Source organism: Solea senegalensis, linkage group LG18 (assembly GCF_019176455.1).
Source record: "Solea senegalensis isolate Sse05_10M linkage group LG18, IFAPA_SoseM_1, whole genome shotgun sequence".
In the NCBI taxonomy this organism is placed as follows: domain Eukaryota; kingdom Metazoa; phylum Chordata; class Actinopteri; order Pleuronectiformes; family Soleidae; genus Solea; species Solea senegalensis.
In genome coordinates this window covers 8,486,344-8,502,791 of record NC_058041.1, presented here as the reverse complement: position 1 = coordinate 8,502,791, position 16,448 = coordinate 8,486,344, and the positions used below count along the sequence as shown (strand labels likewise).

Sequence of the window (16,448 nt, the reverse complement as noted above, 5' to 3'; positions counted from 1 at the left end):
TTTCTTCTTTTTTTTATTATAAACTTTACAAGTTTATAATAAGTAAATGAATGAATCTGACTCTCTTTGAGTCATGAGGGACGAGGCAGTTGCTGGTGGTACACCATTCACTCTCAAATTCACACCTACAGTCAATTTAGAGTGTCCAATTTACCTAATCCCCAAATTTGCATGTTTTTGGACGGGGGAGAACACGGGGAGAACATGCAAACTCCATTACAAAGGCTCTTGTTCCAATTAGGTCACAAACCCTGGTCTTCATGCTGCAAAGAGAGATAGAGAGAGGTTCAATAATAATGTAATGTAGGATATACACTGAAATATTGAAAATGCCATCAAATGCATTATATTAAAGCATGAACCAATTCATTTTATATCAGACACAACGATAAATAGGCAATAACAGTGTAATAATTAATAGTAGTGCCGTCCACATATCACTGAGTTTTCTTTGCTGCTGACCTGGTTCTGTCGTGTCTCTCCCCAGAGTCAATGCTAAGCTTAAACATGCTTGCTGACCAAAGGCTGGCCTGCCAGAATGAATGGACCTGGGTGCCATGCAACCGTTACCATGACAAACCCACTATATTCATTTTGCTGGCCCTACATCCTTATTTTCTGTCTGCTTGTTGCACATCTTGGATCTGGATTAACCCCCCAGTTTTAGGAGGATTTAGAATGCCAATTGTGGACATGTTTGTGCTACGGTAGTTGGGAAAGCAATTAATGGTGGTGTCATTAAACTGTTAACAGGTTTTAAGATAAGATAAGATAGTCCTTTATTTGCCCAGCACTGGGGAAATTTTGTTTTTGTATGTCTTACTGACAACTTGATTAGGCATCACTCAAGCATTCTGACCTGTAGAAAACTAGATTATTGCCATAGAAACGTCATTGATCACATGAGTATTTAAGATTTTGGAAGAATAGTGTGAGGAACATACGTGACGGAGAATGTGGAGAGACTGAGTGGAAATGCGGCTTCTTTTTTTAAAAAAAACAGTGGCACCACCTCCACACTTCCTATTGGCCAAATCCAAAATTAGACCTGTTTTTTTGGAGAGAGCAGAGGGAAAGACATGTAGTATTTGACAGGCTGTTGTGGCAAGGAGGTTTGTGTTTGGGGGGGGAGGGGGGGACACCGACTTGCTGGTTAAACCAATGCATCGTTACATCACACTCGTCGGAGGGCCATTGAGATGGAAACACTCTATCAGCAGGCTCCAGAGTGTCTCTGTTATTCAGCCATCGCTCTGTCACGGCAACTACATTGTAAAGTGTGAGTTGTCACATATTGGCTGCTTATAATACACTTAACTGTCCCAAGTGGGTGCTCTTTATAGACACAAACACAATCTGCTAGTTGGTGAGTGGCCACCACAGCTATAGCTGCCCACAGAGCTTTTGTAGGACATCCCAGGCGGCTGGTAACAGAGGGAGGGAGGAAGGGTGTTTCCTGACCATCTGTTAGCTCCTCTGACCTACTATCTGCCACAACTGGAACAGAGTCCTTCTCCAGCCTGCCCCCACACACACACACACACCACCCTGCCTTTAATCCCAGTGTTTATCTTCCAAAGATAGCCACCTCACTGTATGAGGAGTCCATCTTCTAACTTACATGCTTATTATGTGAAACCAGGGTGAAGTGTTGCATCATCGGTCTGTCGCCCCTGTGTGGGATCTTTATCCACCGGGAGGGTGGAAGTCCTCCCTCAGGAAGTGAAGTCAGAGTCAATGTAGCCTGGTTTGCAAGCATGACACTGGTCGTGAACTCGTGCAAGGCCGTAAGGGTGCGACACACATCCAGTGTTTTCGTGTTTGAGTGCGACGTTAAGTGCTGCCTCACCTCCTCGTTTTGATTCTCTGCAGCATCGCAGCTGTGTAAATGAGGCCAGCGCCAGCTACCAGCTGTGGTCTCTTGATCTTTAAACTCAAGGTGTGAGCCAATTCTACAGGAGAGCAGCACAGTGAGGATGTGGGATTGGTGTGCACTGTTGTTGTTGTTTTGTGCTCTTACTTGGGATGCAAACAGTGTGTTTTGTGTGCCTGTAATCCACATTCGGATAATCCCTCTAAATGCAAAGGTAACCTAAATCCCCCATACTACAGTATCTTTGATTTGCAGCGGTTAGGATGACAGGAACTGTAATTTAAAGAATATCAGTCGTTCATATTTTTGTTTCAGATAAATGTATCGCTTTCCTTTTACATTAATTCTTTCTCCTTTTAAATGGTCATCTTCAGATTGCTCTTAACAGAGTCAAAGCCTATATTCAGATTGTAATGACAGGACCTCCTTACATTTGGCAAATATGTGTCATCAAATCGACTGATTATCTAACTCCGGGCTTTCTTGCAACAGCACCACATATTTATAAGTTTATAAAAATAGAAATGGAATATTTTGTCCTGGAGTTTGAGAGACAAGAGTTGTCAACAGACAATGGCGAGAGAGAGATTTGGACGAAGTTGAAAATATTTGAATGAAATTCATAAAAAAGCTGAAGCGGAAACTTGCAACAGTGTTCAGTGATGCGAGGAAGTACATCCTTACTGAATGAACACTGGCGAGGATTGGCTGGTTCCCTTTCAAAGGCGCCGTCACAACTGTCAGCGCTCTTTACTGTGGGGGTTGCCTAGGAGACGAGGCCCATATATGACTGGAGGAATGGCGGGGCACCGAAGCTACGAGATGCTACTTTGTAGCACAGATGAACAAAAATAAACGGCGAAGAAAGAAGCAAAAAAAAAAAGAGTCCAGGATTTTGAGGAGGAAAAAGGAACAGATTTAATGAAATAAATGCATTTGGATTTGTGAAAGGAGAAGGTCCAGCACTGAATTAGTTTGGCTAGCGGACCATGCAACGTGGTGCATACATAATCACCTCGGAAGAAGTGAGGCTTTTAAAGATTCAGCTTTCTCTCTTTCCGTGGATGTGTATGTGTGTGTAGCCCGTGAACAGCAGCTGCCGAGAGTCTCCATTAGCATGCAGGAGGTGGTTATGTAAACTGTCATGCAGACCAGAGTGAATGTGGGAAATCGGTCCCTGGAAACTGAGGCTTTTCTTTTCATTGGGGCAACTTCAGTGGTTGTGATGGATTTTTTTTACCCTGTGTGTCAGATACACTATTACCACTGTGAAACAGTGCAGCTCAGAGGCCCTTTAAAGAAACTCTGCGGCTGTCTCGCAAAGACGTGGCTGATGAATTGGATCATGTCTGCATGAACATTGGTGTCAAATCAGCTTGAGTCCACAGTCCTGAGCATTTGGCATGAGCTGGGACTACTTTTGTAGCTTTGAAAGGAGTGCATTTCCAAATAAGACAATACACAGCTATACGTCTCTTGTTATCGTATTCTTTTTTATGTATGATTGAGTTAGAGTTCATAACTGTGTAAATAAATGTTCCTAAAACTGTAGATAAGTGACAATACGTTTAAATACATCTCCTGCTCCTTTTGTCACCTTTAGATAAGTGATTCATCGTTAATCATCCTCCCCACGTTGAACAGGAAGTCATGTGATTTCTGTTTTCACTAGCGGTTGCTATATTTAGAATCACTGTAAGAACAAGCAAGTGGTAGAACAAAGCCAGCATGGCTGCAAAGGAGGGAAACGCAAAATGCAATATTCCAGAAAGTCTAGGAGACATTTTACTGTGGAGTTGACAATGGGTTCGACCTTTAGGTGTTTAACAGTCTCCTGGTTCAAGTTACACATCACATTACAAACAGAAAGAAAAGCATCTTTGAGCTTTCGATCAAACTCTCTCAGCACGTTAGAAAATATGCACGATCTCACAAATGAACCCTCCTTTTTGAAGATTGGAGCGTCAATGAGTGTCAATCTGACCTGGTGTCTCTCCGTCTTCCTGCAGGTGTTTGCCACCTACTCCAATGAGGATTACGACCGGCGCAATGAAGACGTGGATCCCATGGCAGCATCTGCAGAGTACGAGCTGGAAAAGAGGGTGGAGAGGCTGGACCTGTTCCCCGTGGAGCTGGAGAAAGGTACGGGAACAGCAAGACTTTCTTTTTAACCAAATAACCACACTGCCAACATCCCTTCAACATCATGGTGCATATATACGTACAGTATATGTGTAGGAGACTATATTTAGAATTGTGTACTGGGCAGTTATATGACCATGTTTTATCTACATTTCAGTGATTTGCTGCTGAGTACTCTGGCTGCATCGATTTAGTCAGGAGAGGAAACACCAGTTACACCTCAGACAGGAAATACAGGTGTTATCGCTGATGCCAGCCATCGCTCAAGTCACATATTTTAACTCAAGATGCATAGATTCTTATTCATGCAGTTAATACAACTGTAATTCAGATGCAGCTTTTACTGAATACTGCCTTTGTTAAATCTGACAAGCCCTTCACATAGTCTCAGTTTAGTTTTTTGGATTATTTTTAGAACATGCTACTATTTTACATATATATATTTTTAATAGATGCAGCCCTGAATATGTGGTTAATAAGCTGCAGGAACATGCTCCGTATTCTTGCTAGCTAGACCCCAGTCTTATCTGCAACCCTCTTTGGCCCTTACCATAACAAAACAAACCAGAATAAGACCTGCTGTGAAGCTGATCCAAACCCAGAAACAGACTCTCCCACTGGGTCTGAGAACAGCAATGCAATGAGATCCGTTAAATAGATTGCATGTTGTGTTACCAATAGAATCAAGTGGTGTAATGGGGAGTTTCTGACCTCTATGCTTTTAAAACATGATCCCCAGCTGTGCCAACATAGGCTTGCTTTAAGATTTAGCATTATACAATAAAAATGAAAATTAATTTGTTAAAAAATAACTGGCTTCGTAAATGTTTTATGGGGGAGCAGTGCACCGTCAGGGCTCAAGGACACATGTATTATTAAGGGGAAATTCATTTAAATAAAACATGCTTGTTTACAAGTACATTTAAAAAGGTCCATAACCTCTAATCTATTCCTCATTTGTGGTGAGGAGAAATGGGGGAAGTCCTGATTGATCGTTTCCTTAATGTATTGTGATGGTGCAGGGAGTGAACTTGCAGGGTGCTTTCACACCAGAGCAGTTTGGTCCACTTTAAACGGACCGGAGTTTGTTTCCTCGGATAGTCTGCTTCGATTGGACAGGTGTGAAAACTCATCCGAACTCTGATGAGGACTAAACAAGCGAACTCTGGTCTGCCTAAAAATTTGATTTTCTGTTCGGTTGAAAGTGAAAGTTGCCTGGTGAAAAAACAATTACGTTTGATCACCAAAGATCACCAAACAGAAACCCCAAAACTGCATGAATTTGTTTGTTTTTGTGGTGAACAAGACAACGTTTTCAGTCCTGGCCAATCGATAAGCCGGGTTTTCAACCACTGGTCAGTGGTCGTTTGGGGCATTATGGCCGAAAGAATGTCACACACATAAGGACATTACAGTCAAAGAAAACCTCAACCAAAACCAGGATAACCACAGAGATAACAGCTAGTCTGGTTCTCCTCACTGTCTTTCAGATAGCGATGGCCTGGGCATCAGTATCATTGGGATGGGTGCCGGAGCAGACATGGGTCTGGAGAAGCTGGGAATCTTTGTCAAGACAGTCACAGATGGAGGAGCAGCTCAAAGGGACGGCAGGTTGGTTATGGTTACTCATGCTACATGGCGTGTCACATGCACAAGCCGGAGTTTGGCTTGGAGTTTGGTTTTTACACACCTGATCTGTTGCTTTCAATATGAAACGCCTCCCTTTAATGTCCGCTCCAGGATCCTGGTGAACGATCTGATCGTGGAGGTGGACGGGACCAGTTTGGTGGGAGTCACTCAGACCTTTGCCGCCACTGTACTCAGGAACACTTCAGGAACTGTCAAGTAAGAGTCACGCATACACACCAGGGGATATTTTACTATATGCTGAATATTTCAATAGCTTTTACTTAGATCGATTCTAGATACATTCTAGCATTACAACAAATGGATTACCATGGAGTTTGGTACAGATATCGATGTTGAGGATGGCTTGCAGCCTCTTGAATGTATAATGTGTAACATTTCTGCATTAAAATATCTAATAAAATCATAAAAAAATGACAAGAATAATAGAAAGTGAGCTCATGATCGCACTCTGCTCGTCACTGCTATCAAACTAGGTTTTTTGTTATTGTTTTGATTGTGAGAGACCGATTCTTAGTGGTAGAAAGTACATACTGTGCCTTTATTGCACTCATATTAGCCCCAGTTTTAGCAAATGCTAAAACACAGTAAATATTACCTTCTAAACAAAAAAAAATCATATTATTTTGTAAACATGGGCATATTAGCATGGCATTTTTAAAAGTTGCTGTTCGTACATGGACATTATCGTCTCGTGTGCTCTCCGTAACCCTGAGCTACAACGAGAAAGTCACTGGGTTTGCAACAGAGCACAGTGAGTCAGTCTTGCTTAGAGAGATAGTTTCCTCTTTATCCACTCTTACACGCTGACTTCTACCACATCCTACTCGTTCCGCTAACCAGACTGTAGATTTATATCTCAAGTCTCACAGGGTCGTGATTATACCCTGCAGTGAAACGCTGCTTTGAGGGACATTCTGAAGACGGCCCTAAGATGCACTGGAGCCCCGGAAATCTGTGTTATCGGGAACAAATATGGTTCACATCAAAAGCATCGTTTGGAAATGCCAGAGGTTTATTTGTAGCCTTGTAACTGGCTGCTCCCTTTGTGCTTCTTTTTGTCATAGAAGCTCATTCATAATTTAGGGTTTTAGTGGTCAGTGATGCTGGGGTTAATTATTACTTTTGTGTGACTTGTAAAGATCAGAGACCTGCATAGATAGCTCATGCATTATGGATTTGCTGCAGTGACGGCTAAAGGTACTATTGAGCTCGGGCCTATTCATAAAAAAAAAAAAAAGAAAACATCGGGGAGACAAATAGACTGGAGCAGGAAGTGTGTTTGTGCACATTTAATTACACGTTAGCGCTGCAGAAGTTGAAAGGCTGCCGCTGCTGGCTTAATAACGTCTGTGGCTTCATCATGATTCACTGTACTTCTCCCAGTTTAACGTCTATAATTGGACAAAGATTTGTGAGCCACAATCTGGGAGGGGGGGGACATAGTCTCTATGATGGACTGCGCTGTGAACACAACTGAGCTGAGGGTTTTGATTTTCATCACAACATGTGACGGCCTTTGTTTACCTCTAAACAGGAAGCAGTTTTCTGTAGCACATTCGGTACCGCGTCAATACATTAAGCTATACCACACTGTATTACACTCTATATGCAAATGCTCCTCAGTGGTCAGGGGAGGGGGAAAGGGCCATCGTGCATTATTTAGCATGCATATATAATATTATACCACATCAGATGGACTGTTTAAGTTCAGCTTGGCATGTAAAGCACAACTGTGTTCAACTGGCTTGTTTTTAACTGGTCTGTGGATTGTCAAAATCCAGGTTTGTGATCGGGCGAGAGAAACCTGGTGAACAGAGTGAAGTGGCCCAGCTCATCCAGCAGACGCTGGAGCAGGAACGCTGGCAGAGGGAGATGATGGAGCAGCGCTACAACCAGTACATGGATGAACAAGAGGTCAGTGTTGACAGTTAGGGCTGATTAAAAGACTTGGAAGACTAGGGGGGGGTTTTCTCTCTCATAGAGTCTGCACACGCATGCTGCAGAAGTGAGTGTGCACTGCTCGCTAATCCATTTTCCTCTGCCCCCTCCCCCACCACTTGCATGCACAGGCACATTTCACTGCGATAAGAAAAACTGATTTCCCACAATTCAATTGTCATTTCTAGATTTCTAACCTAAATGTTAAAAAAAAGGTGATGCGATTTTTACAGCTAAGTTATCCTTAATCATTTCCAGTCGTTCTAATCCAGTTATCTGACAAAAAATAATAAAAAAAGGGAGCTGAAAAACACTCTTACACTAATCTTCTTGACAATAGAACAAAGACAACAGAGCTTTAGCATTTATAAAACCTTTCCAAGGCTGTTTTTTTGCAATCATCCTTTAATGATATATGTCCGTAGTTTCAGGGTCAAGAAGGTTGTCTCAGACCAATATCGACAGAAGCCACTCTCTCTGCTGTGGCTGTGTTTTGTGTGCTTCTGGCACAAAGCCACGCTGTTGTCTGTCCAGCTTGTCGCATCACTCTGATTAAACGATAAAGCTAAGCTCCAAAATGGGGACAAATGGGGATGACTCACATTTTGTGACGCAGGATGTCGTTTGCTTTGATAATCTGAACGTTTTAGAGTTCTGAGTGCGGGCACTGCCCAGAGTTTCATTACAATAAAACAAGGGAAGTTTCCCCATTCTTGAAAGGGTGACGGTGGTGGGTGGTTCTTGAAAAGCAGTTGGTTGAAGCTTTTGAGATTGGCGCCCTCTAGTGTTGAGTTTTAGTGTAGCGTCAGAGAACAGAAATCAGTGCTGTCAATAATGCCCGTTTCCCTTTTCTTCTCATGTTTTCTGGGAAATAAACAATGGAACCTAGAAACCAGTAGTGTGTAAAAACAGATTTCACACATGATGTTCCCACTGCATTTAGATTAACAATCGTCTCTGTTACCTTATCAACGCAGGGTGCTGAATATGGCACGGATGAAGAAGAGGACGAGGATGAGGAGGTCAGTCCGTCGTATCCCAGTGCCATTGAGGTGTTCGACTTGGCGGAGAATGAGGACATGTCACCTTTGGAGACTGACCCTGAGAAACTGGCCCACAAATACAAAGAGGTGAGCAATCGTCTCACGTGTGATCACAGTGTATCCTCCTCTGATGTATCTAATTTTAACACGTGTATTTAAAACTGTCATCTGTCTCTCTCTGCTGTGAAGCTTCAAATAAAGCATGCTGTGACCCAGGCTGAGATCCAACAGCTGAAAAGAAAGGTAAGGCTTCAAGATAATAAAAGGTAATAAGAATAGGAATAATAAGTATATCATTATTATAAAGATTAACATTTCTGTTTACCGTGTTTTCAGCTGCACCATGCTGAGCAGGACAAGCAGCGCTGGCGTATGGATAAGGCTCAGCTGGAGCATACCCTGCAGGAGAACAAGGAGCGTATGGAGAAGCTGGAGGGCTACTGGATGGAGGCTCAGAGCTTGTGCCAGGCGGTGGACGAGCACCTGAAGGAGACACAGTCCCAGTATCAAGCACTGGAGCGCAAGTACAGCAAAGCCAAACGCCTGATCAAGGAGTATCAGCAGAAGTAAGACACAGACTGCACAGATATGTGTGAAAAGACGCGTGTGGTGTGTGATCATCTGACACTGTGGTCTGCTCTCTTCCACAGGGAGATTGAGTACCTGAAGAAGGAGACGCAGCGTTGTGCACAAGTCGGGGCCGAGGCCTCCCTTCTGGAGGAGGAGTCTGGACAGCTCCAAGAACAGGTACAGGAGGTAACTGAGATTAAGGCTACTTCACTAGTGCTTTACACTCACATTTAACCAGTGGACAGCACTGTGAGTAATTCACGTGACCTAACACTGTAAACCTCCCAGAAAACATAGGTCTTAGAGTTCATTTGGTGTTTTTAGTTTGAGCATTAGCAGCATATTAGATGTCAAATGTCTTTGCAAGAGTAATGATGAAGGTTTTCATCAGTTGAACAAAATTTACATCTGTGTCACTGTAAATATGTCGTAGCTTTAGATTTGACGTCATAATCAACTGTAACCCAATGGGCTCTTCGCACTGCAGCCACTCTACACGATTTAGCACATTAGCATTGGCTTTGTTCAGCAGAAATGTTTTGTTTACACGTTAAAAAGTTAAGCAAAAAAACCCGAGTGGTTCCCGAACACCCGAACTGAAGTTTGCTACTATATGTCTGGACTACTATCAAATAAAAACATAGAGACTGAAGTGGAATTTTAAAATAATTGATTGGTAGGACATTTCTTCCTGCAAAATGGAACACAGCCGTCATTAATTTGATTATTTACATGTGTGATGTTTCTACTGTGAATCGTCAAAATGGCTGCCGTGCTACGGGCCCATTATGGACCGTCTGCCTTTTCTTCTCTCCTAGGTGGCTGACCTGGAGTGCAGGGTCGAGGAGCTGAAATCTGAACCTTTATAAGAACCCTTTCTCCATCACGTGTCTCTGAAAGCAGAGCCTCACCAGATGGAAGAGATGATAGTGTTGTTGTACTTGCGATAAACTGCAGGGTATTTCTCGTCTCCAACCTGAGCTTGGTCTCTGGTCACGTACTGTATGTGTGTCCCCAGGCTTTGTATTTCAACCACCTAACCCCCCTTCAGACAACGTTTTTCTGTTGAACATTTATGGGAACATGGAGAACATTTTTTATCATCACAAATATAGACTGGAGCTCTAGATGTACTGTTCCTTTTTTTATTTTTTATTTTCAAAATTCAGTATTTAATCCCATAATTTGTGGTTTTGTGCAAGACCAAGCTGTTACTTTTAATTGCCAAAAAAATCTCCTCTCTTTCTTTTGCCTAGTTTTGTGACCTTTTTCTTTGAGTGTGTACAGATGTGATACTGTGTGGTTTAACAATCAATTTGGTTTGTAAAAATTTTTATGATGTGTATAACATTTAACATAATATAAAAACAAAATGAGATTGAGGGTTGTTGTATATTTTACGTGCTGAAGTTGTGTAAATTGGACTAAGATTGCACTGAAGAAGACATTACGCAAGGTGCTTCACTGGAGTGGAGGACTAAACGGAGGTGAGAAGTTGTACAAACAATAACCCAACCTTCTTCGGGGTGTTGTCACTCAACCTTGAAAACCACCTGCTGCCTACCTTTCAGAAGTGTTTGTGTATTTTTTTACACATTAAGACTCAACTCACGAGCTACCAAACCTCCAGTTTCAACCCGTTGTTCTTTAAGAAGGAAGACGGAGACAAGTCTCCAAAACTGCTGTGCCACAAATGAAAATGGACCTTTTCTTACCCTGTCAAAGTGGATGTTGTCAAGGACTTTGTGTAACCGGTATTAGTTAGGACTACTGATGTAAGAAAGATTGCAGGACTTGGATGTTTAAGAAGCAGTAACCAGCAGCAAAGTGACAGATTTTAAGAGCCCTTCTCTAACCAGCAGCTGCTCTTGACACCGCTGTGTAGCACACATGAAAACACTGCCAGGTTTCTACCTGTTTCAACTTAACGCACAGTTTAAAAATTAAATTTAGTCTAATTGTGTCAACTGTCTATATACCAGTATGTTTGTATAGTTCAGGTGAGACTAAAATATTTTATGTAATATTTATAACATAGTCGAGGTGGAAAACTGAGAGCTAACAAGGACAAATCTGACAAAAGCAATGCAAGAAGTGATCATAGACATTATACTGTGTCATGTTGAAAAAAAAAAAAAGTAGTAGATCAGAGTGACTACAAAAACAAAGATTAATGAATTGAAAAAAAGGCATGGTTATGAGTATTTTCATAATATTAAGGCTTGTACAGTGCACATGCTTTGCATTGTATGTTTTGTGGAATAAATGGTCAACAGTAACAATGGTCAAAATGGTGTTTTATTTTCTTGTTTACATGAATGTGAACCTTTTCTTTTGCAGAAAATTAACATGTTTTTATTCAGAGATACCTCTTACATAGCAGAAAAGAAATAAAAAAAGAAAGTTCCTACTTTTTAGGATAAGAAATGATACATCTCTCAACAAAATTAAGCGTGGGTTTAAATACTGCTATGTACAGAACGATGACAAAAAAAAACAAAACTACTCACATTATGTACTGAGACTACAAGTGCATCTTCTGATGGTGCCTCCTGAGATGGTAGTTTCTTGAAAAGCTCTTTCCACACTGGTTGCAATTGAACATTTTCTGTCCCATGTGAAGCATCTGGTGAGCTTTGAGACTGTGTGGACGACTAAAGCTTTTACAGCACTCGGGGCAGGTGTAGGGCTTCACCCCTGTGTGCTTCCTCTCGTGCCGCTTCAGGTCTCCCGACTGCCGAAAGCTCTCTCCACAGTGGGTGCACAGGTACGGCTTCTCACCAGTGTGAGTTCGGAGGTGCACGTTGAGCTGGCCTGTGTACGAGAAGCTTTTACTGCAGTGAGGGCAGCGGTGTGGCTTCTCCCCCGTGTGAATGCGCTGATGCTGCTTCAGACCATAGTGGTTTGTGAAGCCCTTTCCACAGTCTGTGCACAAGTACAGAACCTTCACCTGCTGGAAGCAAGTGTGACTTTTGAAAGCTTTGGCACTTGCACAGCTTTTCCCACAATGCGGGCACACACGCTCCTTCTCCGTCTGCTCTTCCTGCAGCTGATCCATCAGGCTATCGGATTCACAGATCGATAGATACTCCACGGGGTGGTGCCTCTTGATGTGTTTGATAAGGTAGCTCTTCATGGTGAAGGAAAACTGACAGAAGGAGCATGAGAAAAGCTCAGACGTGCAGTGATACTTCATACAAGTGTTGCTCTTCTGATGCTGTTTCAGGTTACAAGCGGTGGTGAAGACTTTATCACAGTGGTCACATCTGTAGGACTTTGCATTTGTGTGTACCCGCTGCTCGTGTCTCTTCAGAAACCCAGACTTACTGAAAGACGCCCCACACTGACCACACTTGTGCTGTTTCCAAGCACATTTGTGGGATTTGAGCTCACTCGGGTTTCCATATGTCCGTTTACATCTCTCACAACTAAACCATTTGTATTTTGTGAACTTGACATTTCTGACAGTAGAGGCTACTGGTTGAGTGCAGCTCAGATCAGTCGGAGTGGAGCTGGCTAGTTTCTTGCAGACGCCTCTTCTTTGTTTTGGAGCTATGAGCTTGGTAATGGCCGAAATTCGAGATCTAGCACCAAGTCTCCGAGGCCGCTGAGAGGAAGCGTTTTGGACCGATACATCCGTTCCAGCCACAGAGGTTTGTGGAACGAAATCAGGATCATTAATTTGATCACTGTTGACAGGCAATGGATGACCCTCCTTCACTGTGGTATCCCCTGAGTTATGCTCATTGGTGTGTTGCTGAAGGGTATCCTCTGAAGGAAAAGCCAGTGAACAGTCGGCACAGCTAAAAGACAAGGCGTTTGGTTCCTCCGGAGCCTCATTTAGTTGTTCTTTACCTTTCTTTTCTTTTCTGTGAACCTGCAGGTGCCTGGTCAGGTCATTGTACTGACCAAAGCATCTCTGACACACAGTGCAGACATAGGGGCGTAACTTCTCATGGACAATCACCCTGTGCTTTTTAAGGGAGGCCTCATTTATGAAGCTCTTCACGCAGTCTGAACAGTTAAATTGAGATGTTTCTGCTTCTCCTGTAGATGCATTCTGCGTTTCAGTTACATCCATCGCCTCTTGTTGATTCTCATTTACGTCCGTTTCTTTTGCTTCATCAATTATGCCTGAATCAGCAGCTACAAAAAGTTCTGAGCTTTGTGTGGAGATTTCTGTGTTTTCACTGACATTTTTGCTTTGATTGGCAACCTTCGGCACAGTGTGCTTCCGGTGAACAAGCTGGTGTCTGATTAGACCACATGCCTGGCTAAAAGTTCGCCTGCACTTTGGGCAGCAGTAGGGGCGCCTGTTTGAGTGGACACAAAGTTTGTGCCTTCTGAGGTGTGGCATTTGCTTGAAAGTTTTCCCGCAATCTCCACATGTTTTGGAGTCAAAAGGGTCAACGGGTGATAACACCACCAGTGATTCTACAGTTCCCGAGTCCTCACTTGGGGTGGGATTTTCAAGTTCCGCTCCCTGAGCATCAGGTGTTGCACAGTCCCCTGTGGGCTGCGTGTGGAAGTGTTCGATATGTCGCTGGAGAAAAGCCTCTGTAGTGAAGGAAAGCTGACACTGGGAGCACAAGAAGACCTGAGATGCTACTGTTGCATTACTCTCTGCAATAAAGAGGGAAAACATTACTGTCTCACTTCATTTGACATAATATAGGAATATTGAACTGCAAGAATCCTCTGGTGTCAAGGGCATTATGCAGTTAAATTACAGTAGTATGTAGTTCGGTAAGTACCTTCAGATTTCAACTTCATAAACCACAGCTGGCTCCAAGATTCACTGAAATTGGCAAGGAGTTTGTCACTGGGCCACACCATGAGCTCATCTCCAGGATGTATGGTGCGACAGCAGTGAAAGAGGATGCTGCCTTTGAACTGGACTGCCAGCAGATTTGACTCGTCTTTATTACGAGCACAGTTGACATACCTGTGAATGAGCGAAGACATTAGAAATGTTACGTGGAAGAACGGAGTTTCAATACGAACAAAGACCGATTTATGCAGCTGTTCTCTACATGTACACATCGGTAAAAGGCTACTTTAACTGCTTTCACTAATGGTCTGTCTTATTGAGTGCTCAACCTTGTGAAACAATCTCGTGTGCTTGTTTACCTTCTAATTTTAAGGCACCCAAATGCAGTGATTTACAATAATTCTCCTTTTTGTGAACTTTTGTGACCAAAATCAGCACGACAAGGACACCTTTTATTTCAGGCAACATAAAAATCATAAAAAATAATTTACCTCATCCAGTTTGAGTGTGATTCTCTGGCAGCATCAATGTATTCATAATCAGGCTCTCCTTTATTAATCTGCAGAAAATTTTGATATTTCTATTAAGACACTCATACCAATATGACAACGATATGTTGTTAAGTTGTAAGAACGAGTCTGCAAGTCGAAAATTCATTGTCACTTAATTTTCACTCACCTCCCAGGAGAAGTCACTTGACATGGCATTTTCTCTTGTTGTCACTTCCCCCTCATACGGTCCAAAATGCATTCCCGGACACACAGTTGGACCATGATTTATGACCCCAATACCTGCTCTGGGAATGCTAGATCTGCCTATCATCAGTCCATAGGGGAGAGTGAGAAGAGCTCGCTGCGGGACACCAGTGCTCATTGGAAAGTCAAGGACAAAAGATGGGCCATTAATGTTGGTAGGATCACTGTGCTCCTGGAAGAGAGTCAGACACTCCTCACAATCTGGGAAATATAAAGAGGAGGAAAGCGGAGGAATACAGTAAATATTTTTTATCATTATCCATATAGTACTACAATAATAACCATGGTGTTATACCATTGACACATTTAAGCATAATACACAAACAATAGCTTCTTTTTAAATCGCTGGTTCAATATACCATCGTATACTAGGCAATGTCATTGGTAGAAAAATGACATTGGAAAGAATTCTGTGCCCCTAAAAACTGAAATTTAATAATTTAATCCCAAAAATAATTTTGTCAAGATTACATTGTATTTCCATCAGTTGAAAAATCCAGGTCCCTAATTCATTCTCACAGTTCAGTTTCAGTTTCAAATTATTATATTTTGCTCCACATCCAATCAAATGTAGATGGAATGAACACTGTACCAGAGTAGGACCATAAAACCAGACCAGGGACTTATCTCTCAGATGTGTAATTTAAACACAGCAACCACATTTTCCTAAAAGTTATAAAGCTCAGCTCGTATTGAAGCTGTAGTATATGTATTAATTGAACTGTCTGATCATTTGAGAAGGTAATTTGCTTTTATTGTACTACCACCTCAGCTAAGGAGGTTAGGTCAGTCTGTTTGTGAGCAGCATATCTCAAAAAGTAAACATTCTCATGACATTTTCAGGTGTAGGTTATGGTCCAAGGAAAACAATATCAGATTATGGTGGTATATAAACCCGTCTGTGTGTTCGAGGAGTAAATAAACATGCTTACGAAAGCCATCGTTAGCCTCTGGGTTTTCTCCCTTCCCCAAAGTATCTAGTAACTTCTGAACGGTTGCTTCTGCTGGCTCTAAAACTTAATTCACAACACAAACACTCTTTTAGAAACATATATATTGACTAAAATCAACTCTCTAGACATAATAAACTACACCCCAACATGGATATTGTACCTGGAGGAGCGTTGTCATCAGATGGTGGTGACTCCTCTGTTACGACAACCTCTTCGGTTGTCTCAACCCACGCCACCACGTCACTCCCGGCCGACATGAGTGCAGACCCTGTGCAGTACTTTACTATTAACTATTTAACTATTAGAGCAATATGTACAGTTGTCACATTCAAATACACCCACATCGACAAAACACCTACCAGCTAACGATAGCACGTTAACCCAACCCAAAAAGTAGTGTAGCTGGCTAACAATACAGACCATAAAGGACCATAGTCTTGTGAAAAATCCCCTGTCGTGAATCTATTTGGTTAATAATAGCGCAACTTTAGCTTTGATATGCTATAGTTGGTTCGTGGATGCTATGTGGCTACTGCTACGCATTAGCAACATTAACTATCATTGTTCTACACCTACTGACATTTTCTACATTCCTACAAATAAAACAGGACCTACTTTAGTCACCGCGGCTTTGTGTCTCGGGATAGTTGTTGCCAACAAGCAAAAAGACCGATGATTTACTCGTTCACATGATGGTCTTATGTCGTCACAAGAAATTGTTGGCGTTCTCTTCTTCTTCTTCTTTAGTATGGC

At 42.3% G+C, this 16,448-nt stretch overlaps 3 protein-coding genes across 4 annotated transcripts in view; 1 reads left to right on the top strand and 2 right to left on the bottom strand.

Annotated features, from left to right (window-relative positions):
- Positions 1-3,936, bottom strand: part of sgca (sarcoglycan, alpha) — a 16,789-nt gene extending 12,853 nt beyond the window's left edge. The window contains exon 1 of the mRNA XM_044013690.1: positions 3,858-3,936. The gene's annotated coding sequence lies outside the window, so the exon portion shown is untranslated. The remainder of the gene's footprint in view (positions 1-3,857) is intronic.
- ppp1r9bb (protein phosphatase 1, regulatory subunit 9Bb) overlaps positions 1-11,507 on the top strand; it is a 17,985-nt gene extending 6,478 nt beyond the window's left edge. The window contains exons 3-11 of one of the 2 annotated variants that reach the window (XM_044013687.1): positions 3,883-4,015; positions 5,506-5,626; positions 5,756-5,860; positions 7,447-7,579; positions 8,581-8,733; positions 8,836-8,889; positions 8,983-9,212; positions 9,297-9,393; positions 10,035-11,507. In XM_044013687.1, coding sequence (XP_043869622.1) covers positions 3,883-4,015; positions 5,506-5,626; positions 5,756-5,860; positions 7,447-7,579; positions 8,581-8,733; positions 8,836-8,889; positions 8,983-9,212; positions 9,297-9,393; positions 10,035-10,085 — 1,077 coding nt within the window. In that variant the 3' untranslated portion in view covers positions 10,086-11,507. Of the gene's footprint in view, positions 1-3,882; positions 4,016-5,505; positions 5,627-5,755; positions 5,861-7,446; positions 7,580-8,580; positions 8,734-8,835; positions 8,890-8,982; positions 9,213-9,296; positions 9,403-10,034 lie in introns of both variants that reach the window. The other variant, XM_044013686.1, reaches the window with a different exon arrangement.
- prdm9 (PR domain containing 9) lies at positions 11,497-16,448 on the bottom strand. Its single transcript, XM_044013684.1, has 7 exons — positions 16,311-16,448; positions 15,856-15,963; positions 15,675-15,758; positions 14,666-14,943; positions 14,479-14,546; positions 13,971-14,161; positions 11,497-13,839 (listed from the first exon to the last, which is right to left on the bottom strand). The coding sequence occupies exons 2-7, from the start codon at positions 15,950-15,952 to the stop codon at positions 11,741-11,743; spliced, it is 2,817 nt and encodes a 938-aa protein (XP_043869619.1). The 5' UTR covers positions 15,953-15,963; positions 16,311-16,448; the 3' UTR covers positions 11,497-11,740.

Coding starts and splice junctions, on each gene's coding strand:
- prdm9 (XM_044013684.1), bottom strand. CDS start 15,952: ATGTCGGCCGGGAGTGACGTGGTGGCGTGGGTTGAGACAACCGAAGAG. Junction 15,759..15,855: donor TGATGACAACGCTCCTCCAG/GTACAATATCCA, acceptor TTGTGAATTAAG/TTTTAGAGCCAGCAGAAGCA. Junction 14,162..14,478: donor TCACACTCAAACTGGATGAG/GTAAATTATTTT, acceptor GCTCATTCACAG/GTATGTCAACTGTGCTCGTA.